This window comes from Mustela lutreola, chromosome 7, assembly GCF_030435805.1.
Source record: "Mustela lutreola isolate mMusLut2 chromosome 7, mMusLut2.pri, whole genome shotgun sequence".
In the NCBI taxonomy this organism is placed as follows: domain Eukaryota; kingdom Metazoa; phylum Chordata; class Mammalia; order Carnivora; family Mustelidae; genus Mustela; species Mustela lutreola.
The window spans coordinates 144835228-144862036 of record NC_081296.1 but is presented as its reverse complement, the minus strand read 5'-3'; the positions used below and the strand labels follow the sequence as shown (position 1 = coordinate 144862036).

The following is a 26809-nucleotide window of genomic DNA, read 5'->3' as shown; positions in this document are numbered from 1 at the left end:
AAGCCGCCAGCCCCTGGGGAGGCCGTCCTGCCAGAGGCCAGTACTCACAGGCTGACAAGATGTGGTCTGTTGATGAGGGCAGACAGAGCCCCAACACTGCCTCAGGAGTTCTTCATGAACAAAGGCACCTTGAGGGCTTTCCTGGTGATAAGATTCCTAACCCCTGCCTAAGGTTCAAGCCTGCCAAGACCAGGTGGGCTTCCTGACCCCCTTCCTGAGGAACTGGGTAGCCTTAGCAAGTCATTTCCTTGCTGGGTCTCAGTTCCCACATCAGGAACCGATGAGCACCTGCCTCCCTGAGTGGTCATGAAGGTCAAGTCTGGAAAGGGGTCAGCAGAGTCATGGGACCATTTGACCTCAGCCAAAAACCAACCAACAAAGCATGAGGCTTTGAGCCAATGCCAATGCACAACCATGACCTCCTTGTTCTCCCTAGACGCCCGTATCCTCCAGGGCTGGATGAGAGGTCAGAACTATGTGAGGCTTTATAATGGGCTCAGGAACTGAGTGGCAAGGAGACAGCAGAGCACACTGCTGGAGGCTGCCAGTAGAGGCTTCAGCTTCCAAACCATGAAGACAGCGTTAGTGGCTTTATACATCGATGGTAGCCCCCATCACTAGCGTTCGGTCCTGCCAGGTCACAGGAGATCAGTTTGCATCTCTGCACCAGATCCTTACCCACTCGGCCCAGGGGCAAACTCAAGCTGGGTGGCCACCTGGGCTTCTTCCCATCACACCAGCTTGCTAGGGCCATGGAGGGCCCAGAGGGGAGAGGCCGCTCATATTGCCTGGCTGGGAGGAGGGAGGCGGCAGCGAGGCTCTCCCAGCCTGTTTCCACCTGCCCAGAGCCCTGCTCACAGTTGTAGCCTGATGGCTTCTTCCGGAGTGTAGACTTCCTCGAGGCAGACTCCCATCTGTGAACCAAGTCCTTGAAGGAGTGAGCGCCCTAGGGCAACTGTCGGCCACTTTCTCCAAGCTCAGAGCTGCTGGGGGCGGGGGAGGTTTGCCACCTGAGTGGGAAGGGTAAGCACTGGAGTGGGGAATGGGAAATCTGCCGGATTCCTTCCAGTTGTGGCTGCTAGGGCCAGAGGGTAGAGAATGAGTCAGGAGGTAGAGAGAGGGAAAGAGACAAGTCAGGGCGGGCTCATGATGGGTCTTGCAGACTACATTATGGAAGAGGAACTTTATCCCAAGAGTGCTGGGACACTATTGCAGGATTTCTCATTAGAGACTGTGGTCATCACCCTCCCCATCTTCCTCACAGCTGTCATCACCATCATGGCGGCTCTCATGGGTCCTGTGCCAACTCTATACCAGGCACTGTGCTAAACACTCTCTTTGTGAATCCTATTAAAAGTTCTATGGGGGAGGGGTGCCTGGGTGACTCAGTGGATTAAAGTCTCTGCCTTCGGCTCAGGTCATGATCCCAGGGTCCTGGGATTGAGCCCCTCATTGGGTTCTCTACTCAGCGGAGAGCCTACTTGCTCCTCTCTCTCTGCCTGCCTCTCTTCCTACTTGTGATCTCTATCTCTCTGTCAAATAAATAAATAAAATCTTTTAAAAAAAGTCCTATGTGGTAGATCCCATTATTACGTCCACTTCACAGATAAGAACATGGAGACTCAGAAACAGTAAGTGAAACGTTCAAGACCACACAACAACTAAGTCCTGGACAGAAGCAGAAGTGGAATCCAGGTCTGCCTGATTCCAAAGCCTTGGCTCCTAAACGTTGGTGTTTGGGGTTATAGCCCCTCTCCAGTGGTGTTTGCATTAGAACATGTCATTTACTGCCGAGCAAAGAATAAGAATTAGCAGATGGTGGTGGTCGGAATCAGAGATGGGGAGAGCAGTAATAGAAGGTGGTTTGAAAAGGGAAGAAGCAGATAGGAAACTCCACCCAGGAAACCCTTAGGCGGAGTCTAAAAAGAGGTGTTGATCCACTGGGAGGAAGGAATGAAGGAGAGGGTGCCTTTACTAATGAGCCCCACATTTCTGGCATGGGTGGTTGGCGGGGTAGACGGAGGAGGGCCATTTCTGTAGACACAGAATACACGTTTTCTTTAATGAGTCAGAGAGTGAATGAATACATGAATAATGAAGAGGTCCCCCCAAATGAAGTAGATAATGAGTTCCCCATCATTGGGATTATGCGAACAGTGGCTAGACAACCGCTTAATCTACACATTGTAGAAGACACTCCTGATTTGAAGGGGAGGTCCAATGGAAGGTACTGAATAAATATATTGCACGCATGAGTGATTGAATCGCTGCCATCCCTATGAATCTAGGTCCTCATGGGGTCCCACCAGCACCTGCTGGGAGCTTGGTGATGAGTTACCACTGCAGGGATGTAGGAGGGGGAGAGTACCAAACCCTCTTAAATCGTCTTACATTTCTGATTCAGTATATTTTTAAGCCTACATTTTAATATGTATTAGAAAGTTTACATATTGGGTATGTGTAGTAAAAATTCCTTTACTTAGAAAGATACACAATCAGAAGCTCGGACACCACCGCTCTGAAGGACAGAAGCCCTAAAATAGGTTGAGTGGAATTAATGGCCTGTCTCTCCTCTGACCAAGGCTTTTGTCTGCCTATTGCAATGTCCTCACAACACTCAGGGGTTCGGGAGTTGTAATAAATGAAAAATCTCTGCAAAAAACTCCTTGTCCATTTATTAAGCTATGTGGAAAAGACACGTGTTTGCACATTTCATCCATTTCCCATTGTTTGTGAAATGCTCCCTCTTTACAATGTAACAGCTCTTTGGGTCTTTCGTGGGACAGATGGTCTTTATCACAGTGTCGGCACAACCCACAGAGTGGCTGCCCTCTCACAGACTGATTGCTCCACAGACCATGAGAGGACCCTTGAGTGACCATTAGGGTCCCAGGGCTGTGACGCGGCTCTGCTCAGAAAAGAGCTTTAGACCATCGCACCCCAGCTGGTGGACAAGCAGTACACATTAGCAAAGCACAGCCTCTTTTTTATTTCACAATATGTGCACCTATGTAACTTCATTTAAATACTAAACCGTTGCTACTTCTTATTGAACTGTTTTCTTTCTCCAGCTACAAGTGTGTATGTGTACTGGGACAGAGAGGTGTGTGTGTGGCAGGGGAGCAAAGGCTGGGAATCTTTTTAACGTTTTTGTTTTAAAATCTAGAGCGGGCTTGATGAGGATTTATGAGCGGTTTGCCATCCAAAATTTCCCGGTCCCCTTTTGGGTTTCCATCTTCTCCAGAGAAAGTCAGCTAAAAGTATCCATTTATTTTGTTGAGCGAATGAGTGCCGCTCAGTGCTGCGTACCTTACTATCCTGGTAGCTCCTGAAACCCACGGCCACGGAGCTGACCCTCCCTGCCTTGGTTCTCCGCCACTTGATGTCAGAACCTGGGTGGTGCGTTCTCCAGACTCCCCATGGAGCCTGGCACGGTGCTGCCCCAGGAAGGAGGACCTGGGGCTTGGGGGTAATGCTGTCTTCTAAGGCTCTGGCCAAGGAGGCTGGTCCAGCTTCCTGGGGCCTGAGCCCCGCCCCACGCATCGCCCCGCCCACCGCCGCCCCGCCCAGCGAGGACTGAGCCCCGCCCCTCCGCAGTGCCGGCTGCTGGCCTCTTGGGCGAGGGCGTTCTCCCTTCTCTGTTCAACAGTGGACCAGCTGTTCCATTGCTCATCACACGGGTCCCTCCCCAGGGCCTCCTCACCGTTCACACCCACCCGGACCTAGCCAGCCTTCCTGACCCAGGGCTGCTGCCGGCACCCATGAGCTGCTCAGCCCTCTAGAGGAGCTCTGTCCCAGGACCAGTGCTCTGAGGTCAGTGACCTTTATGCCAAATCATTGGTCTGCTGACCTGGAGGGGCCCCCATGAGGCCACCTTCAAATAAACCACTGCTTGGTGGCCTTGGTGGCTGAGACAGGGACCACGGTAGGCGGGCCTGGGCTCCTCCCGACAGCTGCCCACCTCCAGTGAGGGTCGGAGTATGGGGACTCCCTGAGTACGCTCACCCAGACATCTCTCGGGCTCATCAGAATACAAACCCTGAACGGGGTGGCCTGCCCCCGAAATGCTTGTGCGTGTATGCTGGGGTGGGGGTGGCGGGGACAGAGTATGGAAGGAGGGGTGGAAGGTAGTTAACATTATCGAGCACCTGCTGCGTGGATGGCACTGAGGGTGCTTTACACAACCATGAGCGACGAAGCTGTGACTTTACAATAAATTTACTTCCGTTCTGTGTGCGTAAGAAAGCCACACGTTTATATAGCACCTTTCCTTCCTTCGAAGTACCTCTATGCCTGTGGACTCTTGTAATCTTCACAACACCCTGCTGTTACAGGGGCAGGGACAGGGGATGTGCCACCCGTTATGGGCTGGGGGCGGCCGGTTCCTCGCCCCTCCCCGCTGCACTACCCCACAGCACCTTGCTTGATCATGTCCAGTCGTAGAACAGCCTTCTGGTGGTTGCTAGAGTTCAATCATTCCCGTCTGCGTTTGCCAAGTTCCTTCAAGGCAGAGATTATTCTCTTTTTCTTTCCTTTTGCTGTTGGGGCTCAATGTTGCACAGCCAGCAAGTGACTACTAAGTGTTTACTGAGTTCTTTGTTGGCACAGACCATTTTGTCCGTGGACAGGGGAAGTGATGGAATCCTTGTCTCTGGGTTCTCACCAGGGATCCCTCACAGTTCAACCTTCATTAACCTGAGCATCAGCCTCCAGAGTCCCAGCTCGATAGATTTGAGAGACCTAAGGCAAAACCCCAGCCAGGTCCGGCCTGTGCACTCAGCCGTGGCACCAGAGCCGGGGGGCCGCTCTCCTGAAGGTCTGAGCTGCGGCGGGGCGGGACACACATGGGAGGGAAGCACAGTCACTCCTGTCCCTGTCCCAGGCCTCCTCCACTCCTGGAGGGTGCAGACTGGCCCAGGGGTGGCAGCAGATGAGAACAATAATACTGTCGTGTGTATGGAGCCCTTGGCCATGTGTGAGGTCCCCCATCCTCCTGGCCTGGCTTGCTGCAACCACGAAGCTTCTGGGTTTTCCTAGAGACACCGACTTCCTGTTCAAGGTTACAGCCGTGGCACACCTTCCCTTCCTTCCTGGACATATCCTGAAGCACCCCTCTCCCTCCGTCCCAGCACCTAGGAGCAGGGGTCCCGGCAGCGTCCCCCTCACTGGCTGTTCCCCGCCCAGTCAGGCAGTTTGTGAATCTGGCGCTCCACAGAGATGGAGGTTCGGAGGGTGCCCATGGAGTTATCCATCTTGTTGGGCTCCGGCATGCAGCCCCCTTTCTGGCACAGTCCCCAGAACACCTCCCGGGACTTCTTGCGGAAGCGCTTGCCCACGATCACGTACACCAGCGGATTGAGGCAGCTGTTGCTGTAGGCCACGTAGGAGGCGATCTGTGTGAAGACGTCGATCACATGCTCATCCCAGCAGCCGGACAGGATGTTGAGGCGCAGCAGCGTGTCCAGCACGGTGCTGATCTGGAAGGGCAGCCAGCAGACGACGAACAGCAGCAGCACGGCCAGGACCAGCACCGTGGCCTTCCTCTCCGTCTGGATCTCCTTGAACTTCTGCATCTCATTGTTCCGGAGCACCTGCATGATCTGCACCGTGCAGAAGGTGATGACGGCCAAGGGCAACAGGAAGCCCACGAAGTTCAGGAGGATGTTGGTGAACACTTCCCAGGTGCGGGACGGGTAGATGATGACGCAGGCTGTGACGTTGTGGCCCTCGTCCCGATACTCCTTCATGGTCCGGAAGGCCAGCATGGGCGAACTCAGCAGCAGCGTGCATCCCCAGATCACAAGGCTGTAGAGCTTGGCCCAGCGCACTCCGCGCATCCGGCCCATGGACATGGTCTTCACCAGGGCCAGGTAGCGGTCGATGCTGACCAGCATGAGGAAGGAGATGCTGCTGTAAAGGTTCATGTAGAGCATGGTGTTCACCACACGGCAGAGGACCTCCCCAAAGAGCCAGTCGAAGTTGTTGGCGATGGTGATGGCCCAGAAGGGCAGCCCGCAGGCCAGGATCAGGTCCGCCACAGCCAGGTTGCCCAGGTAGATCTCGGCCACTGTGCAGCTGGTCTTATGCAGGCAGAAGATGCTGAGGACAAAGATGTTCTCGAGGGCCGCCAGCACGAACAGCACCCAGAGGAAGGGGGCCTGGATGGTGTTGAGCCAGTTCCACCAGTCGGAGAAGACGCAGGTGCTGGGCACTGTCTCGTTGAGAGCCGGCAGGAGGACTTGCGAGGTGATGTTGAGCATTTCCGTGCTGAAAGAAAGTGGAAAAGAGGCTGTTACACCTCGAGTCACAAGAGGCAGGAGAAACAGCTGACGCAGAAGGAAGAGAGGCTCAGCAAGCAGCTTCCAGAAGCCAGGTCAGGAGCGGCACTCAGGGCCTTTCTGCTGCACGCTCAGAGACTTGGGTCAGGCCATCCCTGATGCCCCGGGGTCTTTGAAAGGTGCCCTGTGTCCTTGGGCGAGGCTGAGAGGTCGTGGTCTTCACCTTGGTGCTGCACTGGGATATTTCCTCGGCCAGCATCCGTCAGCAGCACGGACCATTGCAGTCTTGGACCCTGGATTTCCTCGATGCCTCCATGATGGGAGGATCCGCGCACATTCCTTCCTTATCACACGGGCCCCTCCCGAGGGAGCTGGTCATCTTTCAGATTCTCATGGCCTGGTCCCGGTGAGTAATTGATTAGAGGAGATAAATAGTATCATGCCAGACTGGGAGGTTCCATCCTGGCTCCGAAACCACAGCCCGTGTGCCCACACCCTGTCTCCTTCTGGCAGAGGGAAGCTTTGTGCTTGCGGAACCCCCACCAGCAAGGAGTTGATAATAATTAAGAGGTTGCAGGATGGAAAGGGAGGGCAGGGGCTTTGGAACCAAGCAGTCCTCCTGGTTCAAATCCCGGCTCACTCATTAGCTGTGTGACCTTGGGTAGGTCGAAACCTCTCTGAACCTCAGTGACCTACCCCGTGAAATGGGAATAACATAATCTACTTGTCAGGGTTGTGGTGGGAATCCAAGACAGTTGGCAAAAAGCCCCAACCTCGGTACTTGGTTCGATAAGTGTGAATAACTATTTTTGTGAACCACCAGCAACACTTGGCTTGCTCCTGTGTTAGTGATTTTATCATTAACCCACTGGTTCCTCTTTCACTCTTAGGTGAGACTCAGACCACGGGGCTATTCATTTTCTAGAAGTGTCACTGTCAAGGCTAATTCATCTCTACCTTCAGCAAAGAGGCATGGGGCTTGGACACATATGGGTTCCAATCCTAGCTGTGTGGCCTTGGGCAAATCACTTGACCTCTCTGAGCTTCCATTTCATCTCCTTTGGAGTAGAGTATTACTCTCTTCTTGACTTGCTTTGCATGGCTGTGGCAAGGTTCGAATCGAAGAGTAGATATGAAGACACGTTGCAAGCAGAAAGCCCAACCCAGATGGCAGGACTGAGTGGACATTTGCCCAGTGCCCTATGTGGTGGGGGAGGGAAGGTGGCCCTAGGCGGGCCCTTCCTAGAAGGGCGATTCTTTCCTGGGCAGGCTTATGGGGCAGGGGTTGAGCCACAACTTATGGGAAAGAATCTGCTGTTCACCTTGGGATTTCCTAGGAAAACCCTCCCTCTTACTTCCAGGAGTGGCTGGCTGGTTTTCAGTGGCCAGACTGGGCATCTCTGACTGACTGACTTACTCATTGATGCGATTGTCTTTCCCTTTTTATTAAAAAAAAATATATATATATTTATTTATTTAACACAGAGAGATAGAAAGAGAGAGAGAGAGAGAGATATCACAAGTAGGCAGAGGCAGGCAGAGAGGCGAGGAAGCAGGCTCCCTGCTGAGCAGAGAGCCCGATGCAGGGCTCCATCCCAGGACCCTGAGACCATGACCTAAGGTGAAGGCAGAGGCTTAACCCACTGAGCCACCCAGATGCCCACGTTTATCTTTTAAATGTGCCTCAAGCTTCTTCTCTGTGGGAGCCAGGAGCCAGTACCACGTGTCCCCTGCCCTGTCCACGCTCCCAAGTGTGACAAATGCCACGGGGTGGAAGGAAGGGCACAGGGCACAGAACTGGGCTGGGGCGAGAAGGTTGGAGGTGATTCTGTAACTTGGTGTCCCACGATGAGGGCCATGTCAATGCACAGCACGAAGGAACAGCCTTATACGGTGACAGATGGCGGCTGTGCTTGGGATGAGCAGAGCGTAATGTGCCGCGAGCTTGGATCACTGTGTTGTACACCCACGACCACGGTAGCATTGTGTGTCAACTGAACTTTGATGTGATAGTTAAAAAAACAAAAACAACACAAAGGGGAGGGGACGGACCAGGCAGAGGGAGCAGCGTGAGCGGAGGTGCAGCGCGGAGAAGCCTCTGGCACGTTCTGGAAGGCAGACTAGATGTTGGCCAGGGAGGCGGGAAGTGGCCCGAGATGGGATGAATAAGAGAAAAAAGACAGTCATCTCTGGCTGCTAGAACCCGAGGCTTTGTCCCCGAGGGCTTTAAGGAGTGAGCGACGGAATAGAAAAAACACTCTAGAAATTCTAGACCCTTCTGGTGAAGTGGTGGCTTTAGGATATCCCCAAATTCTGTGCCACCCTTCCCTTCAAAGGGTAGAGTCTAGTTCCTCTTCCGGGGAACGTGGCCAGACTTGGTGACTTGCTTCCCACCCACAGTGGCAGCGACAGTGTGTGACTCCCACAGCCAGGCCCGGAACATGCGCGATGCAGGGCACAGCGGGTTCAGCGTCTGACTCTTGAGTTTCGGCTCAGGTCATGATCTCAGGGTCACGAGATCGAGCTCCTTGTGGGCTCCATGCTCCGCACAGAGTCTGCTTGAGATTCTCTCTCCCTCTGCCTTTATTCCTCTTTGCCACGTGCCCCCCTCACCCCTGGACTCTCTCTCTCTCTTTCTCTCAAATAAATAAATCTTTTTAGAAAACCCATGGTGCTGCTTCCTCCTCTGCCTCTTGGGTCTCTTGCTGAGGGGGAGACCGGCTGCCGCGTTGGGAGGGGATACAAGCAGCCACGTGGAGAGGAACCCCCTTGCCACTTGGAAGCGGATCCTCTGGTCCCAGGTAAGCCTTTGGTTGACGCCGGCCCCCAGCCTTTGAGTGGTCTAGTGGAGGCCCAGCCGAGGCGCCAGACATGAGGGAACTGAGACCAGCTGTCCCCACCGGGTCTTAAGTTCCTGACCCCTGCAAACTGGGTAGCTCTGGAAGTAAGGTCTACCCTGGGAAGCCTCCCTGGTCCAGCGTTTGGTCCTGTTTCTGCAGCTACAGAAAACCCACTTCCTTGGTGCCCCAGGCTGGGAGAGTTGACTCTCAGGGTCTGGCTCTCTGAGGCTGAAGTCACCAGCAGCGGCTTGTTCATTTCCCAGCAATACAGTCCCCGGCCACTGGGATGGCCCCGGCCCCTAGTTGGCTCTGAGAAGCCACAGATTCATCCGAGGTGGCCTGGGGAGTGTGTAATTGGGAGTTACGAGCCCTGAGGCTATTTGGTCATCTGCAGAGTAGGCTGTGCTCCCGCATGGGGCTGGGGGGCCGGACTGGGCCCTTCTCCCCTTTCTTGGGCCAACACTACCAGCTGAGAACCACCCTCCTTTTCCTCTGCTTCCACTCAGGATCGGCTTTCCCTACATCCTCTCTTAAGGGTGGCTTGGCCTTCTACCAGATGTCAGACATGTGTTGGAAACTTCCTGTTCTCCATGGTGACTGGGAACTTCACATCTCTGTCTGATTCCTTGGGTGTTGACATCAGAGTGTCTCCCCATTTCCAAGTTCATGGGATCGCTCACACGTGACCACTGGTACCGTGTCCTTGTCCTGCATCTCTGTGCTCCGACAAACCCCACAGAGCACCTGCTCCGTCTGCTTCCACCAGGCCCATGGGGATTTGAACACCGGCCACGCCAGCCCCCTAGAGTTTTCGTCTGTGGATTCAACATCCCTTGTCACTTCAGTTGTTGTCCAGGAGATGGGGGTCAGGTTCTCCAGGCCTTCTCCAGGCTGCCTGGCCCTCCCTTATAAGGAGTATGTCAAGGAAGTCTTTTGACTTACCTAAAAGAGGCCGTGGTGGGCACAGGGTCCTCATGAAAAGACAGGAACATTGATCTTTTCCAGGTGGAGAACATCTTGACTCAGTGTGGGACGAGAGGGAGGCTCCTGGGCTGACCAGCAGAGAAAGGACAGTTAGATGGTGGCCGGGGACCATAAAACACACATTCTCTCCACCAGGGAAGGGAACTGGAGTCCTTCACTTAAAAAATGTTTATTAAGCAGCTACTGCATACGGGTGCTAGGGACCTAATGGTACAATGTCCCGTCCTCCAGGATCGTACAGTCCAATGGAGAAGCTAGGTGTTCCTGAATTAGTCACTAATTAACTGAAAACTGACATAAATGCTATGAAATAAAGGTTCCATGACAGAATGTAACATGGAGTCCTAAACCAGCCTGCTCTGGAGGATGAATGGGTATTTGTTTTGAGACCTGAAGGTATGTAGGAGGAAACTGGGTAAGAGGATGGTGGTAGAGAGGAGGATGTTTGGGTGGAAGGAACAGCAGGTGCAAAGGTCCTGAGGCAGGAAGAAACTTGCTGTGGACATGTGTCAGGCCCTGGTGGCTGTTGGGGGAAGAAGGGGAGGAGATTGTGGCAGGGGCAGTCCGGAGGCAGGGAGATATCTGTCTAGGAGCCGGATGATGGAGACTGGAGAGGAGGAATCCCAGGGATGTTTAGACAGTCTGTAAGGCTGGCCAGGGAGAGGCTGCGGATGAGGGCGAGCAGCGTGTCAAGGACGCCCCTCCCTACCCACCACAGAGGCTGCCATCTCCTATGGAGGGAAGAGGCGGAGGGGGCTTCCCCATCTCACGCGACCTCTTGCTCCCGTCCCAGAAGCGTGGGACTAGCCGGGAGCCCGGGTGCCCGTGCGGTGCGTGCATGCGGCCACGGGTCTGCCCAGCCCCAGGTTCCAGCCACTTCTTAGCAAGAGCAGCCTGTGCAAAGGGCAGGCATACGGGCTTCCAGAAGCCAGCTGTCTGAATTCAGCTGGGGGGTGGGTGGAGCTAGGGCAGCGGACAGTTCAGGAAATACAGGCACCTTAGAAAAAGAAGGGAGTGAGTTGGTAAGTGGGAAACAGAAGACACTTAGTTCACATCTGAAGAAGGTTTAGCAGAACCCCTAAGCTGAGCTGAGGCCAAGATTTAGAACTTTCCAGAGGAGGAGCGGGCTGCAAAGTGGTACTGATCCCGCAGGGAGGGGGATCGAGGGAAGGCAAGACAGGCCTCGTAGATTGCCTTTTTGGGGAGCCCCTTCCTGGCCACTAAGAAGAAAATTCGCCTGGAGGTGAGAGGTCATGTGCTTGAGTCGTTCACTCCTCCGGGCTTCCTAGGGAGAAAGCGCCCGGCGACCTTCCTCTGCCCGTGGGGCTCCCTCTCCTGCGGAGGGACCGCAGCCTGCCTGCAGGCCGTTGGGGATCCGGCCGGCTGACCCTAACTGCTCCCGTTTCCAAAACAAAGCCTGAGGCTTCTCTGTCTCCAGCAGGTCCCAGAAAGGGATTTCAAGTCCAGAGAAGTTGGTGGCGTGGAGGGCGGTTGCATGTTGTTTCTGTCCCTCTGCTTTGGAGGTGCCCAGCCCAGGGGAGGACTGTGTGGGGGCTGCGGGCTGCTCCCCACCCCTCTCCCTGCAGCCTACCCCCAGCCCCAGGGAACCCCTTCCGTGGACTTGGCCAGCGGGAGCACGGGCAGGACATGGAGGGAGGGACAGCATGAAGATGGGGCATCGCCCCATTTCCCTGCCTCGGGGCCTCCAGGGGCTGAGGTCACAGCTCCTCTGAGGGGCCCCTTCCACCTCCCTGGCCAGGATTCCGGAGGGGACAACCTCCCCCATCTCATCTTCCTCGGTTCTGGGCAAGGGGCGGGGACCACCGCCAGGGCCTTGGCTCTGCTAGCCCTGAGGTTCCACAGAGCGTCCACACTCTAAATAGACCCCCTGTCCAAAATCTCTCCACATTGGGGGCACCTGGGTGGTTCAGTCATTAGGCGTCTGCCTTCAGCTCAGGTCATGATCCCAGAGTCCTGAGATCGAGTCCCACATGCGGCTCCCTGCTCAGTGGGAAGCCTGCTGCTCCCTCTCCCGTCCCCCTGCATGTGTTACTTCTCTCCCTGCCTCTCTCTTTGCTAAATAAATAACTCTTTTTTTTTTTTTTTTTTTTTTTTTAAAGAAAGAAACCTCTCCATATTGCCCAGGGTGAATGTGCCTTCTCTGTCCTCCTGGGACCCTGTGGGGATTATAAAATCTGATGTCAGATGTCAGATGTCAGAGAGGGATTGGAAGGAATGTGGAAGGGAGTGTGGCTCCGGGGCACATTGGCTCCGGGGAGGGGGTGGTCAGGAGTGTGGCCCTCATTCTCTGTCACCCGGACGGAGCTCTCTTGTCCTTCCAGTCCCCCTCCCGGCCTCAGGACTGTCCTGATCAGTCTCCACCACCCCCACCCCACAGGCCAGAGCAACGAGGTGGGAGGGGGTGACTCTGAAGATGGGCTTCCTCCTTGGGTCTCATACCGATGCTTCGTAAGGAACATCCAACGTCCTGATTCATTTGGTCTCCATCTGCCTCAGAATTCAGGCCAAGAAGACTCGCTTCAAAAATATTTCCTTTCGTTGAATCACAGGAATCTTATCTGTCCTTGCTGCCAGGAGTAAATGCCATGTGAGTCTCAGAGGGAGACCCTTGTGGCTTCCCAGGAACCCGCGTCTCAGGGGCTCTGAGTCTGGGGTCACCCCGAAATGCACAGCGTCCCTTTCTCAGAGGCCAACCTTCCCCTGGGCTGGAGCCCCCAACCTCACAGACCCCTCCAGGCAGCATCCTGTGGCTGCGCGAGGCCCGGGAGGAACTGCCCGCGGCGAGGGGTGTGGGCCGGACGGTGGGGAACCCTGGAGCATGTGGTCACCCCTCCTGACGGGTCGGTCCCCACGGGGCCCATGTGGCTTCAACCTCTGTCTGGGATTTGCACCCGTTTTCTGCAAAGAGGGCGGGCCCAGTGCCCAAGTCTAGCCAGACTGAAAGAGCTTAGAGCCCACAGGGTTTATTTTTGGCAGGTTGTTTTGATGACAGATGGTACTCAGTTTCCTTTTAATAAAGTTGGCGATAGGAAGTCACAGGTCAAAAGTAAGTCTCTTAGAGAAGTGGCTGTGTGGGTGGTTAGGTCTGGCAGAGGCTGCATGTGGAATGACCGAATTTGGTAAAACAATCCCAAAACGCCTCGCTGGAAATGGGGGCGGGTGGGGCGCCCAGGCTCGTGGGATCAGAAGTCAGACCTGGAACTGGGTCCTCCTCCACTGGGCTTCTTATCTGTGGGTTTGTCTAAAAACAGCCCCACCTCCCAGCACTGTCAGCACGTGGAAATGAATGCACACGGCACGTGGGCATGTGTTCTCGAAGCCGCGCTGACCTTGCTGCCCCAGGAAGAGGGCTGGTCTGCTTCTGCCATCGCATGAGCTGTGGGATGCAGGAGACCCTTCCACGCGGTCTCTGCTCTCCCGCTCACAGCTCATGGACCCACACTCGGTTCCCAGATGCTGATTCCTCAGGGGGATGGAGAGAGGTGAGTGTGTCGCTGGGATGTGTTGTGTATGTGTGTGGGGTGTGTGTGAGATGTGCGTGTGTGGTGTGTGATTATGTGTGTGTGCATGGTGTGGATTGTGTGGTGTGTGCGGTGTGTATGTGTGTGGTGTGTGCATGGTGTGTATGTGTGGTGTGTATATGTGTATGGTGTGTGGTGTGTGTGGTATGTGTGGTGTGTATGTGTATGCTGTGTGTTGTGTGCAATGTGTATGTGTATAGTGTGTGCATGGTGTGTGTATGGTATGTGTGTGATGTGTGTGACATGTGTGTGTGAGGTGTGTGTTGTGTGTGTGATGTGTGTATGTTGTGCATGTATGTGGTGTGTGTGTGGTATGTGGGAGATGTGTGTATATGGTGTGTGTTGTGTGGTCTATGCAGTGTGTGTGGTGTGTTTTTGTGTGTTGTGTGTGTGTCATGTGTAGTATATGTATGATGTGTGTGTGGTGTGTATGTATATGGTGTGTGTTGTGTGGTGTGTGTGGTGTGTATGTGTGTGCTGTGTGCATGGTGTGTGTGTATGGTATGTGTGTGGGGTGTGTGTGAGGTATGTGTTGTGTGTGAGATGGGTGCATGTTGTGTATGTGTGTAGGGGGTGTGTGGTGTGTGTGTGGTATGTGGGAGATGTGGGTATATGGTGTGTTGTGTGGTCTATGCAGTGTGTGTGGTGTGTATTGTGTGTTGTGTGTGGTATGTGTATGGTGAGTGTTGTGTGGTGTGTTGTGTGTCCATCTATCCCATGTTGTGTTGTGTGTGTGGTGTGTATGTGTGTTGTGTGTGTGTTTGATATGTGTATGGTGTGTGTGGTATGTGTTGTGTGTATGTATGTGGTGTGTGTGGGTGGCGTGCGTGATGTGTGTGGTGTGTTTGTGCGGCCGTCTATCCCACGGTATTGGGCATCCTGGGGGGAAGCGCGTCTTCCTCATCTTGCCAGCCCGCCGGGCCTGCGCGGATTTGCACGTCCCAGTCTCTTGAAAGACACTCGCCTGTAAGTGGACTCTCTCCGGCCCCGCAGCAATTCAGAATCAAGGCCAGGGTCAGAAAGAGCCGACGTCTCGAGGCACATGGGAGAGCCCTCCCTGGACACCTCCCCAGCACAGACGCTTTCCTCTGAACTCTGATCTCCGCGGTCCCGGGAAGGGGCCGTTTATAGCCAGTCACCAGGGAAGAGAATGGGCCACAGTAAACACGGGTGGAGGAGGAGGCGGCCTCCTGCCCCTGGTTGGCCTCCGCGGCAGGGCAGAAGCGTGGCCTGGGCACAGTTTCCAGGGGACCCTTTTCTCTTTTGTCCTGAAGAAAGGTCAAAGTCATCTCTGGGGAAGTGTCAGGTTCTGGGAAGTCAACCCCCATTCTAGGAACTCCTCGAGAGCAGAATCAGAGGACCCAGTCCTACCACGTGGGCTCTTCTGGCATTTGCACACTTTGCAGGCCTGGAATGTTTTGGAAACATTTACAGAGAAGGCAAGAGAGGCCGAGGCCTGAGGCCACTCTGTGTTCTGCCTCAGAGGGGAGGGCGCACTCGCCGGGCTCTGCTCGCCCTCCGATGACCCGGAGCCCGGTTCAGCCTTTCTCTTTTGCTTATTACGGAAGGTTATTCTGTTCAGCATGTTTTGCTTCTTTTCCCCACATTGGGATTTGGAGTTTTCATGATTGGGCAACATCATCTGACATCCTAACACCTTCCCTTTTTGTTTTGGCAGATAAGTGACCATACACACCCCCCCCCACACACACACACAATGGGATACTATGCAACCATCAAAAAAACCCAAGATCTTGCCATTTGCAAAGATGTGGATGGAACTAGAGAGTACTATGCTGAGCGAAATAAGTCAGTCAGAGACAGACAATTATCATATGATCTCACTGATCTGAGGGATCTGAGAAACAAGACAGAAGATCATGGGGAAGGGAGGGAAAAATGAAACAAGATGAAACGAGAGAGGGAGACAAACCATAAGAGACTCTTAATCTCAGGAAACAAACCGAGGGTTGCTGGAGGGGAGGGAGGTGGGAAGAATGGGATGGCTGGGTGTTGGACACTGGGGAGGTGAGGAAAAAAATAAAAAAAGAAAAATAGAACATTAAAAAAAAGATAATGTAACCGCACAGTAAATAGCATTTAAACATGTTCAAATCTCCTAGATTTCATCCCTACACATAGCTATTAGCATGACATTTGTTTATTGATATCGATGAATCATTCCTTTATTCCAAGCTCTTTCCATGTAATATATTTTCTTAGTGCCTATGCAATGGAATAAAGAGAAACCTCATTTAAAATGGGGACAGTTGGGCGCCTGGGTGGCTCAGTGGGTTAAGTCACTGCCTTCGGCTCAGGTCGTGATCTCAGGTTCCTGGGATCAAGTCCCACATCGGGCTCCCTGCTCAGCCAGGAGCCTGCTTCCCTCTCTCTCTGCCTGCCTCTCTGCCTACTTGTGGTCTCTCTCTGCCAAATAAATAGATAAAATCTTTAAAAATATTAAAAAAAAAAATAAAACGGGGTCAGTTTGGGGCATCTGGGTGGCTCAGTGGGTTAAGCCCCTGCCTTCGGCTCAGGGTCCTGGGATGGAGCCCTGTGTTGGGCTCTCTGCTCAGCTGGGAGCCTGTCCCCCCCCCCCCCCAGCCCCCCCCCCACCTGCCTCTCTGCCTACTTGTGATCTCTGTCAAGTGGAAAAATAAAATCTTAAAATAAAATAAAATAAAATGGGGTCAGTTTGGAGCATGTGGGTGGCTCAGTCAAGCATCTGACTCTAGATTTTGGCTCAAGTCATGATCTCAGGGTCGTGAGACTGAGACCTTCATCTGGCTCCATGTCGGAGCCTGCTTAAGATTCTCTCTCTCCCTCTCCTTCTGTCTCTCTCCCCATGTCCTTCTCTAAAAAAATTAAAAAAAAAAAAAAAACCAAAAAAATAAAATGAGGTCGGCTTAGCCAAAAGATAAAAAAAATACAGATTTGTAGGGGCACATACACCCCAGTGTTTATAGCAGCATTAGTAACAATAGCCCTATTATGTTAAGAGCCCAATGTCCATCGACTAACGAATGGATAAAGAAGATGTGTGTGTGTGTATGTGTGTGTGTGTGTGTGTATTGAGCCATCAAAAAGAATAAAAGTTTGCCATTTGCAACAATGTGGATGGAATGAGAGGGTATTACGCTAATTCTCTCATATGTGGAATTTAGGAAATAAAACAGATGAACATATGGGAAGGGAAAAAGAGAAAGAGAGAGAGGGAAGCAAACCCTAAGAGACTCTCAATGATAGAGAACAAACTGGGGTTGCTGGAGGGGAGGTGGGTGGGGAGGGGAAGGGCTACAGGGGTGATAGGTATCAGGAGGGCACTTGTGATGAGCCCTGGGTGTTGTATATAAGTGATGAATCACTAAATTCTACACCTGGAACCAATTTTACCATATATATATTAACTAATAAGAATTGAAATAAAAATTTGAAAAGAAAAGAAGTACATAGGAAAGTAAATATGCCTCCCCCAAAACTAAAGAAATAAAATGGAGTTAGGAGGCCAGCAGGGGGAGCTCTCACATCACCCCACTCTTTATAGCCCTTTATAGCACGGAGGAAAGCATGCACCCACCACCCACCCCCCCCCCAAAGAAAGAAGGAAGATTGTCTTCTGACCCAGCAACAGCCCAGCCAATGAGAGACAGTCACAGCTCAGCCAATGAGAAATCACTATGCTTGGAACTCCCGGTTCTCTCCGATAGGCTTTTGTTTATAACAGCTGCCCCCCAGCCAAGTTTGCCCTTCTCTCCGTAGAAAAGCCTTTTTTCCTTTAATCTCTTCGCTTGGCCAAGGTTTTGCTGTGTAGCTTGTGTGTCCCCAATTGCAGTTCTCTGCTGTCCTCAAACCATTTTGCTGGTAAAGCCACTGACCGTCTTATTTTTAAGGTCACGTTGCCCCTCTCCTGTCCCCCCAGGACATTTCCTGTGCTCCCACCTCTTGGCCTTTGCTCCCAGGTCGGGGGTGTGGGTGGCTGCAGCCTGAGGGGATGGCGGGGGCAGTCCAGCGGGCTGCTTGGGGACCGCTGGGGAATGGCGCAGGACTGGGAAATCGGCGGTCCCTGGGCCTTTGGTTTGGGGCTTGAGCAGGGAGCTTGGTGGGTGGGCTACAGAGGGACAGCCACAGGTGTGTGTATGCGCACGCGCACGTGTGTGTGTGTGTTTGTGTGTGTGTGTACGTGTGCGAATGTGGAAGAGCCTGGGCTCGGTACCTGGAGATACCCCAAGTGATGGGAATGGCATGGGACTGGGGTTTCATAACTGAGATCCAACCAGGTCGGAATCCGAGCTGCAACAGGTACTAGCTGTGTATAACCTCGGACAAGCAGCCGAACCCCTCCAGACCTCAGTGTTTTAATCCATCCAATGGGCATGCCTACTAATAGCCCCTACTTCTTTGCTGACAATATAAGGAAGTTAAGGATTGCAAAGTACTTAGAGCAACGCTTGATACATATTCAATGCTCCCTAAATGTTAGCTTTCCCTTCCAATCTGCTCTGTATCAGGTTACTGTGACACAATTTTATTGGAGGAAAGAATTTTCCTTAAAAAGCAAAAATTCAACCTACCCCACCCTCTTTCACAGAAGGGAAAACTGAGGCCCAGAGAGGTTGATGAGATGTCTAAAGTCACACAGCAAGTAAGGGCCAGCCAGAGACCCCAGCCAAGGCCTTGCCGATCTCCAGCTGGAGTGGTCTTTTAGGAGTTTGGAGCCAGCCAGAGGCGATCAGGGGTCTGGAGGCACTCATAGGACAGGGGCCATTGGGGTCAGAGCCCGAGGACTGTCTTAATTGAAGCATGGGATTCTTGTACCAAACCTCTTCCACGTTCCTTCTTCCTTTCACCCCTACAAACTCTTCCTAGATTAACCTGACAGGATCCTGGCATATCAGGGTAAGAAGGGCATCATTTTGAACATTTCATCAGACACACTCACATTACGGAAGTGGAGACAGAGGCCCAGAGATGGTGGGCATTTCCCCAGGACACACAGCCAGCTAGTGGCAGTACTCAACCTCAAAGCCAGGTCCTGGAATCCTGGTACCCAGACCTCATGTTCTTTTCTTTTCTTTTTTTTTTCCTTCTTTTATTATTTTTTTTTTAAATCACGCCACCACTGTCCCCATCCCATGTGGAAGAAAGTGCTGGGTGCTAAGATTGTCTGATTGTGAACATGTTTAAAATCCCACCTCACATCCCTAGTCCATGCACAGGGGCATACACGAGACCTAAGAGCGGCTGCCTAAGTGTGATTCGAATGGTGTCCTTTCCCTTCTCCTGTATGTTCCGGGGTTGATATCATGAGTGTGTAAATAATTTATAAAGGGAGGAAACAAATCTTTGCAAGAGAGCCTTGCGAGAAAGGAAGGCTGTGGGTCCGGAGGGAATGTGCTTTCCAGAAAAGCAGTTCCTCGGGAAAGGCTCAGGTTCGGGTGTACTGAAGAGTGCTCATTTCTTCTGCAGACTCTCTAGCTTCTGGAGGGTCCTGGTGGCCTAGGGGTGGCCGTGGGCCTGCTGGGGTAGGAGGAGAGGGCAGCTGGCCGGGGGCCTTGGCCACATGCAAATGTTTACTGTGTCTTCTCACACCGCTGGTTTATAAAACGAGGAGGAGGAAGACATAATAAACAGAGACTGGGAGCCAGCTGTAGAGAAAAAAAACAACCCCTCGTGGCATAAAGTGGTTTGGGTCCTGCCAAGGGGCCTGCAAGAGAGACAGCGGAGAATGCCCAGTTAGGGGCAGGTGGAGTTTTGTGCCTTCCTGCACAATGTGACGTCTGAGATCTCGGCTCTAAAGGGACTCTTTCTGTTGTGCCTTCACTTCCTGACCCTTTGTTCCTTCAGCACACTTCCACTCCCCGTGTGCTTGTCATGAGACACAGTGGGGAAGAGCACGGACACACTGGGCAGGACTAAAGAGCTTGGACGTCAAGCTACACCCTGATGCCATCCTTCAAGGACCATCTCCATTCTCTCCCTGAGCACCAGTGTGACCTGGAGTCAGTGCCTTGTCACCTCTGGGAGCGCAGTTCCGCAATTCCAATAAGGAGGTGTGATAGATAGTTCTGGAGGCTGCTGCACATCCATGTCCCTAAAGAGGAAATGGGCAGCCACGGAGAAACAGGCAAGGGGTGGGGGGGAGGGGGGTGTCGGCACAGTGCTGTTCCAGGGGCATCCTCTCGCTTGCTGGCATCCAGAGGAATTTATGGTGACAGAAGGAATGAGTCAGGCTTAGTAAGCTTCCCTTCACCCGGAAGCATGTCTCCCTGCCTGCCTTCCTCTGAGGATCCTGGGGCCTGGCCCCGCCTGCCAGGCCTGCCCAAGACAAAGCCATAGTCAGGTCTGAGCCTGGCCCCCACGCCGGGACTATGGCCCTCTGCCCAGTTCTGCTTCGGGAGGTGGAGACCGTTGGAACCCAGAGAGGCAACCTTCAGACCTAATCCCAGAGCTCCAGTTCAGCCTGTGTTAGACGTTTTCTAGAAAGGAGTGGCAGGGGAGCATGTTCCTTAGCGCTGAGCTGCAGAGGAACGGGCCTTGAGTCTCCCAGGATCAGCGAGGCAGAGAGTGTGGGAAAATTGTCTCTCAGTCCCCAGTTCGGGTACTGATATCACGGACACGGGCAAGCCACGGACACAGGCAAGCCAATGACCTGTGGCAGGAGACCGAGCCCCGTGGGTAAATGAGGATAACCTCCATAGAAGGGTATTACGAAGACTGGTGACGATGCCTAAAGCGCCTCCAAAATAAAGGTATTTTTTCTGTACATTTCAACGCCCCAATCCTATATAGCACATGGACTCTTGTTACTCGCCCATTTCATAGATGTGCAAACTGAGACCCAGCTAGTGGGGTGAAGCCACCAGGAATGGAACCAAGGCAGAGCCCCAGGTTTGTCTCTTTGTTTTTGTTTTTTTAGCTTATTGTTACAGAAAGCATTGAAAATATATACAGGCTGACACGCTGCCATCATGAAACTCTACGTACCCATCACCCAGCCTCTGTAAGAGCCAACTCACGGTCAGTCTTGTCTCTTTTCACACCAAAACCCACCCCACCTCTCCTGTAAGACTTAGAGCAAATCTCACACACCTACCCTTGATTCTGTAAATACTTCACGGTGTGTCTCTATCAGATAAGGACTCTTTTCGAGAAGTGTCTGTGCCTATGCCTATCCATTAACACATCTACAAGAAATCAGCAATAATTTACTAGCATCAACTCTCCAGGCAGTGTTCCAATTCCTGATGGTCTCATGATGTGCTATTCATGATGTCCTATTTTTTTCAAGTCTTTTTTCCTTTTCTTCTTCTTCTTTTTTTTTAAGTAGGCTCAGCACCCAGCGCGGGGCTCAAACTCACCATCCTGAGATCAAGAGTCGCGTACTCTACCCTCTGAGCCAGTAGGTGCCCCACAGTTATTTTCTCGAATCAGAACCCAAATTACTTTACATATTGCATTGGTTGGTATGTCTCTTGCATCTCTTTTAATTTATTATTTATTATTTATGACATTTCTCACTCTGCTTTCTCTTCCTATCAATTCACTTGTTCGTGAAACCTGAGTCTTGGTTCTTTGGTTTCCCTCAGCGTAGAGCAGAGCTGTCCAGTGGAGATCTAATTTTAATGAAGTAATCTTAAATTTTCTAGTATTCGCATTGAAAAATAACACCACCAAAAAATGGAAAAAGAAGCAGGCTCAACTCATTTTAATGCTATATTTTTATGTCAGTATATCTAAAATATCATTTCAATATATAATCAATAAGCTGTTTGTTTCTACATCACTCACTCTGTCCATTTATGAGGGCTGACTGTGTGCTACCTACCAGGGCACGTGCTGGCCTGTTTATAGTGCTTACTGTGACTGCCAAGCAGTGTTCTAAGTGCTCTCCGTGAATTAATTGAGGAACTCCACAACCACGTTAGATGGAAGGACTACTACTGTCCCCTTTCACAGATGAGAAAAGAGAGGCCAGAATTACGCAGTGAGTGCCTCATAGAGCTGGGATTCAAACCCCGGCACCTCTCGGGACGGTGTCTCTTTAGAGTGTCACTGTAATGATAAACTAGAGCCAGCCCGTGCCCTCAGGAATCTCCCAGCTGGCTGGAGTATGCCTAAAGGGCAGAGCACGGGAGGCTTCCTGGAGGACACGATCACACCAGGTGACCCCAACCATATGGCTCTCACCTGGGGGTCTCATCTTCATGCTTTTGCATTCAGACACTTGAATAGCCGAAGCATGGTATTGTCGGGGTGTGATAGACACCGTCATTCTGGAGAGCTTAGGGGCTTCCCATAACCGGAAGGCTGAGAGTCGGGGGGCTAAGGCAGCCATGGCATTGGAGGGAGGGGGAGAGGCAGGAAGAGGGGATGCACAGATGGGAGATGCCGGGCAGGATGGACTCTGGAGGGGGTTGAGGTGTGGATGACCACAGTGGGTCAGTGACCTTGAAGGGGCTTGTAGAGGGAGGAAGGGAGCCGGGGAGTGGGGTCCCCTGGGCTGTCTCCACCTGCTGGATCTAGGTGATCCCTTCTCTCCCTAGAAGGCAGGTGTGAACAAAACCTTAATGGGTTCTTTTGTTCCTGCTTCTGCTTCTCCTGCTGCAGTTTTGCCCGCATCCTGATCTGTCTGCCTTCTGCAGCCAATCTAGAGCCCCAGAAAAGCCAGGTTTGTCTGTCCTTGTCAGGAAAGCTTGTGCCTGAGAACTGCCCCCTCCACCGCCCACCTCACTCATCCTGAGTTGCCCCAGGGACGGAGTCATAGGATCCCTGGCCAGCCTGTGGTGTAGAGGGAACTCCCAGTGACACTCCTTCAGGAAATACTCCTGCCATGCCTCGGACTTGCCCAGGACAGCTTGCAGGAGGAAGAGGGGCTCCTGCTGTCCTGGCCTTAGTCCTTGGGACACCTGTCCTGATGAGGGTGGTGGGCTGGTTCAGCCAACCGAGAGGCAGGCGTGTGGGCTTCTGGTGGATGTTAACAGCTGGCTCTTGGTGATTGGTGGGGGGCAGATTCTCATAGTGTAAATATTCCTATCAGGGCTGATGCCAAGCCCGTGTGATGTGTCCATGAGCTCACAGGGTTCCTGACAGTATATCATTGGCTCTGAGCCTGCTGGGCCCCAGCGCGTCTTGGTTGGAGGTCTACCTCTTTGCCTCCCTGCCCACTTCTCCCTCTACGAAGGGCCCTTCCAACTCCTGGTCATCCTGTGGCTTCATCTCCATGCCACCTCCTCCAGGAGGCCTCCAGAGACCCGCTGAGCTGTCTTTGCAGAGAGGCCCCAGCCCCTGTGCGCCCGTTATGTCTGAGCACATTCTGTGTACACAGCTCCCTTAGCTGTATCTCTTCCTGCCAGGTCGGGGTGTGTGTGTGTGGGGGGGGTGGCTGGAACTGCAGGAGATGCCTCTACCTTTCCCTCCACTGGACCCCCACCTCCGGGAACCGGCCCTGGCCCATAGCAGGGGCCTGGGGAAGATTTGTTGGAAGGGCGGATGAGGTTGAGGAGGGTGACATCGATAGAGAATGTGTGTACCGTCTGCTCTGAGCACATAACACAGAGTAAGTCATGAAACCCTCACCACAATGCTAGGTCAGCACCAATAGCCCCATTTTACAGATAAAGAAACTGAGCCTCAGCAGTCTGGGGGCAGAGCAGGCCTGGGGCCTCTGTGTAAAAGTGCTTCCGTGTCCTTGGGTTCCCCTCAGTCCTGTAAGAAGAGGGGCAGTGAAGGGGAGGCTCATAGTATTGTCCTCATTTTAATAAACAACTAAACAGGCTCAGATCACACACACACACGTGCACACACATGCATTTTCTTTTTTCTTTACACCCATTCCAACTGCCATATGGTCAGTCCCTTGAGCACAGGACAGGGCCCTTGCTTCTCTAAATGCTCAGTGCAGACAGTATAGCTGCTGATGAGTTTTGCCGAATTGCATTGCTTTTTGCAGTAGTGAGTTCCCTGTCACTGGAGGTGTTCAAGTAAAGTTTGAGAAGTATTTTCAGTGTATCTGGACCAAGATTCCTTAAATTCTACCGATTAAAGCCCTATGACTACTTGGAGCTGCCTCATTCCATGCCATGGCCATGTCACTCCTTGGCCTTTCTGGGTTGAGACCATATATGAAACTCATATAATGTGAAGGTCCTAGGACTGTCAACTCTATGTCAGGCGATTCACAGACCTGATCTCCCTTAATTCTCCAACCAACACTGTGAGAGACTTACACGGGGTATGACACCACCTCGTTTCCGGGTGCAAAATGAACTTCAGAGAGGTTGCTAACCCCCAGAAGACCAGCGAGCTATGAACTGCAGAGTACAGCATTAGACCAATGTCTGCATTTATCACCCTCGCCAGCTGCCTTCTTGTGGCAGGGGTGGGGGGGGGGTGGTGTCGGGGTAGGATGGGGAAAGGGGGTCGAACATCAGAGCACTGTTATGTCTTCATGTAATCCAGCTCAGGAACTGTGGTCTGCAGCCCAGCCGCCACGAGGGGTCTTGCAGACTTGCCCAGGGCTCTGAGACCTTTGCAGAGCCGGCTGGATTGGGGCATGGGGTGCAGGTCCCCAGGATCCATCATTTCTGGGGTTAAAGCAGGTAGAACATTCCCACTTCCTGAGCTGGGTCGAGGAGAATTTCTGACATGCACTAGCTTGTCTCTTCCCTTACGATTTTCCAGTTTGGGCCCACTGTGAATCTGTGCCAGGCAGAGGATGTTTCCAAACTGCTCACCCCCTACACACTCTGCTCTGAAGCCTGCCGCAGGAGGAATGCAGGCCACGATCCTGTGTCCCTGCTTACTGCCAGGTCCCTTAGCCTCCTCTTTGGGCCTCAGTTTCCTTATTGGGAAAATAGGATTGGTTTTTAATAGGTTCTCAGTGAGGATCGCTGTTAGCAAGAGTTTGCATCTGATGAGATGTCAGATCCCTCTCTCCAGTCTCTGGCTGCCTGATTCCTGGAGACACCCTTTGCGGCCAATACAACATAAAAACAATCCGATTCGCAAGCATTTTAGTGGACCAGTCTCAGACTGAGAAAAGCAGGGGGATATGGCTTGGATATCTTTTCTGCATATAGTCAGGCAGGAGAGGGTGGAGTGGTTCCCAATCCTGTCTCCAGAAAATTCAACTTGGATAATTCGATGAAGCAAATCAAGCATCTAAAACATTCCCTTTCCTTGTTGCTTGGTATTTCTGAAAAGAATCAAAAGGACAGGAAAAGCTTCATGCATTTAGACGAGGAAAATAAAAACAACCAAAATATTTAGGACCAGGAAATTGGTTAAATATATATATAATGATGCTCTAGGGACTGCTGGGAGGCTCAGTCAGTTAAGCATCAGACTCCCGGATCTGGGTCAGGTGGTGATCTCAGGGTCATGAGATTGAGCCCTGCATTGGTCTTTCCACTCAGCAAGGAGCCTGCTTGAGGTTCTCTCTCTCCCTTTCCCTCTGCTCCTCTCGCTTGTGCTCTCTCTTTCTGTCTCTCTCAAATAAAGAAATAAATCTTTAGGAAAAAATGATGTTCCAAACAGTTTACAAAAAAAAAAATATTTCTGTTATCATGTCAAGCAGAAAAAAAAAGCAGGGCACTACATTTTATATACAACACGGTAGGCAAACACTAAATTATTAACTGGTGGTGTTTGCCTTTGAGTGGGGGATCCTTGGTTGCTTTTGCATTTTTTTTTATTCTTTGTAGTAGCCTCCAATTTTTTAAAAATGAAGGACATATATTACTTTTGTAATGAAGTACTTAAATAAGCTAAGTAAAATCTGGGTTGAGACCATATATGACCATAGTCTTCTCCTATTTTTAAAAACATAGGAAATGAATTATGGGTCAGCTTATGTAAAGAAGATAACCAGCCAACTTGTGTTCAAAGGGAGAAGACTTGCTTACATAAAAACCGATAAATACGCAATCATGTTTTCATTTAAAATGAGATGTCTAAAGTATTTATGAACTGTTTCTTCAGTGGCTTCCTGTTTACTCAGCCACCAGCTCTGAGCAGGTGGATTCAGCAGGCTTCTCAAACCCGGGGAAAGTACCCAGATGAGTTGCTGCTGAGGAAACTTCTGGGAAGATGCGGCGTACTACCAGGCATAAGCCCTCAGGGTCAGAGGGCTCAGACTGATTTTCCGAATTTGGGGACCCCGAGAAACAAAGGAAAAGATCAGGAGCAAATCCTTCCCAACCCTTGTTCTAGATCTTGAATCATGCCTCTGTCGCCTGGGCTCTGTCTCTGCGTGATTTTTTCCCTGACAGTTGCAGGGACGGCATGTTTTAGGAGCCTCTTAGATTTGAGCATGTCTTTCTGCTGCCTTTCCTCCTGGAGGACCTTTCAGTATCACAGCGCATCTCCCTCCTGTATCTGTAGGTGTTCCTCTGTTGGGGTCTGGTGGATTTGTAGCTGCAGAAAACCTGAAGCCAGCTTCGTTTTCCTTCGTTGGTCTGTTGCCTGGCATTTCCCCCTGTTCCCCTGAATCTGTTTTTTTTTTTTTTTTAAGATTTTATTTATTTAATTGTCAGAGAGAGAGCGCAAGCAGGGGGAGCAGCAGAGGGTGAAGCAGGCTCCCTGTTGAGCAGGGAGCCTGATGTGGGACTCGATCGCAGGACTCTGGGATCGTGACCTGAGCTAAAGGCAGACGCTTAACCTACTGAACCACCCAGGCGTGCCCCTTACCCCTGGTTTATTCAACTGCCTCCCCTAGTCACCCTCGGTCCAGCCCACTGGGACGTGTGAGGCAAATTTGCTGTGTAGTGAAGACCTTGGTTGATAGACTCACTGGCGGCCTTCAGATCCCAGCTCTGACATTTACTTCAGGATGTGATATCAAAGGGGGGGGGGCCTCTCTGAGACTGGGTCCCCCACTCGTCGGACAAGGAGCTTCATCTCCGGCGTGCAGGATGTGGTGAGGACACAAAGGGTCCCCCCTGGCACCCAGGACCTCATGAGGCCCCAGCTCCCTTTCCTGACTCAGGAACGATGGTCATTTCCAGCATCCCTCAGATGTAAGGGGTTTTCTGTGCGGTGACTGCCCCGTGGGCCTCCGCTGCCCCTCCGCTGCAGCTACCACAGTCCAAACAAGACTCTTGAAAGAAGCTCCCCAGGCTGCTCGCAAGGAAAATCCCCGTGGCTGATACTTATTCTTACAGTAAAC

At 52.1% G+C, this 26809-nt stretch overlaps 1 protein-coding gene across 8 annotated transcripts in view; it reads right to left on the bottom strand.

The window, feature by feature from the left end:
- BDKRB2 (bradykinin receptor B2) overlaps positions 1-26809 on the bottom strand; it is a 52545-nt gene that overhangs the window by 18008 nt on the left and 7728 nt on the right. For 3 of the 8 annotated variants that reach the window (XM_059183039.1, XM_059183043.1, XM_059183041.1), the window contains one exon: positions 10061-10170. In XM_059183039.1, the coding sequence (XP_059039022.1) occupies positions 10061-10134 (74 nt within the window). In that variant the 5' untranslated portion in view covers positions 10135-10170. Of the gene's footprint in view, positions 1-2653; positions 6268-10060; positions 10174-26809 lie in introns of those variants that run through there. The other 5 variants (XM_059183038.1, XM_059183037.1, XM_059183040.1 and 2 more) reach the window with 5 other exon arrangements.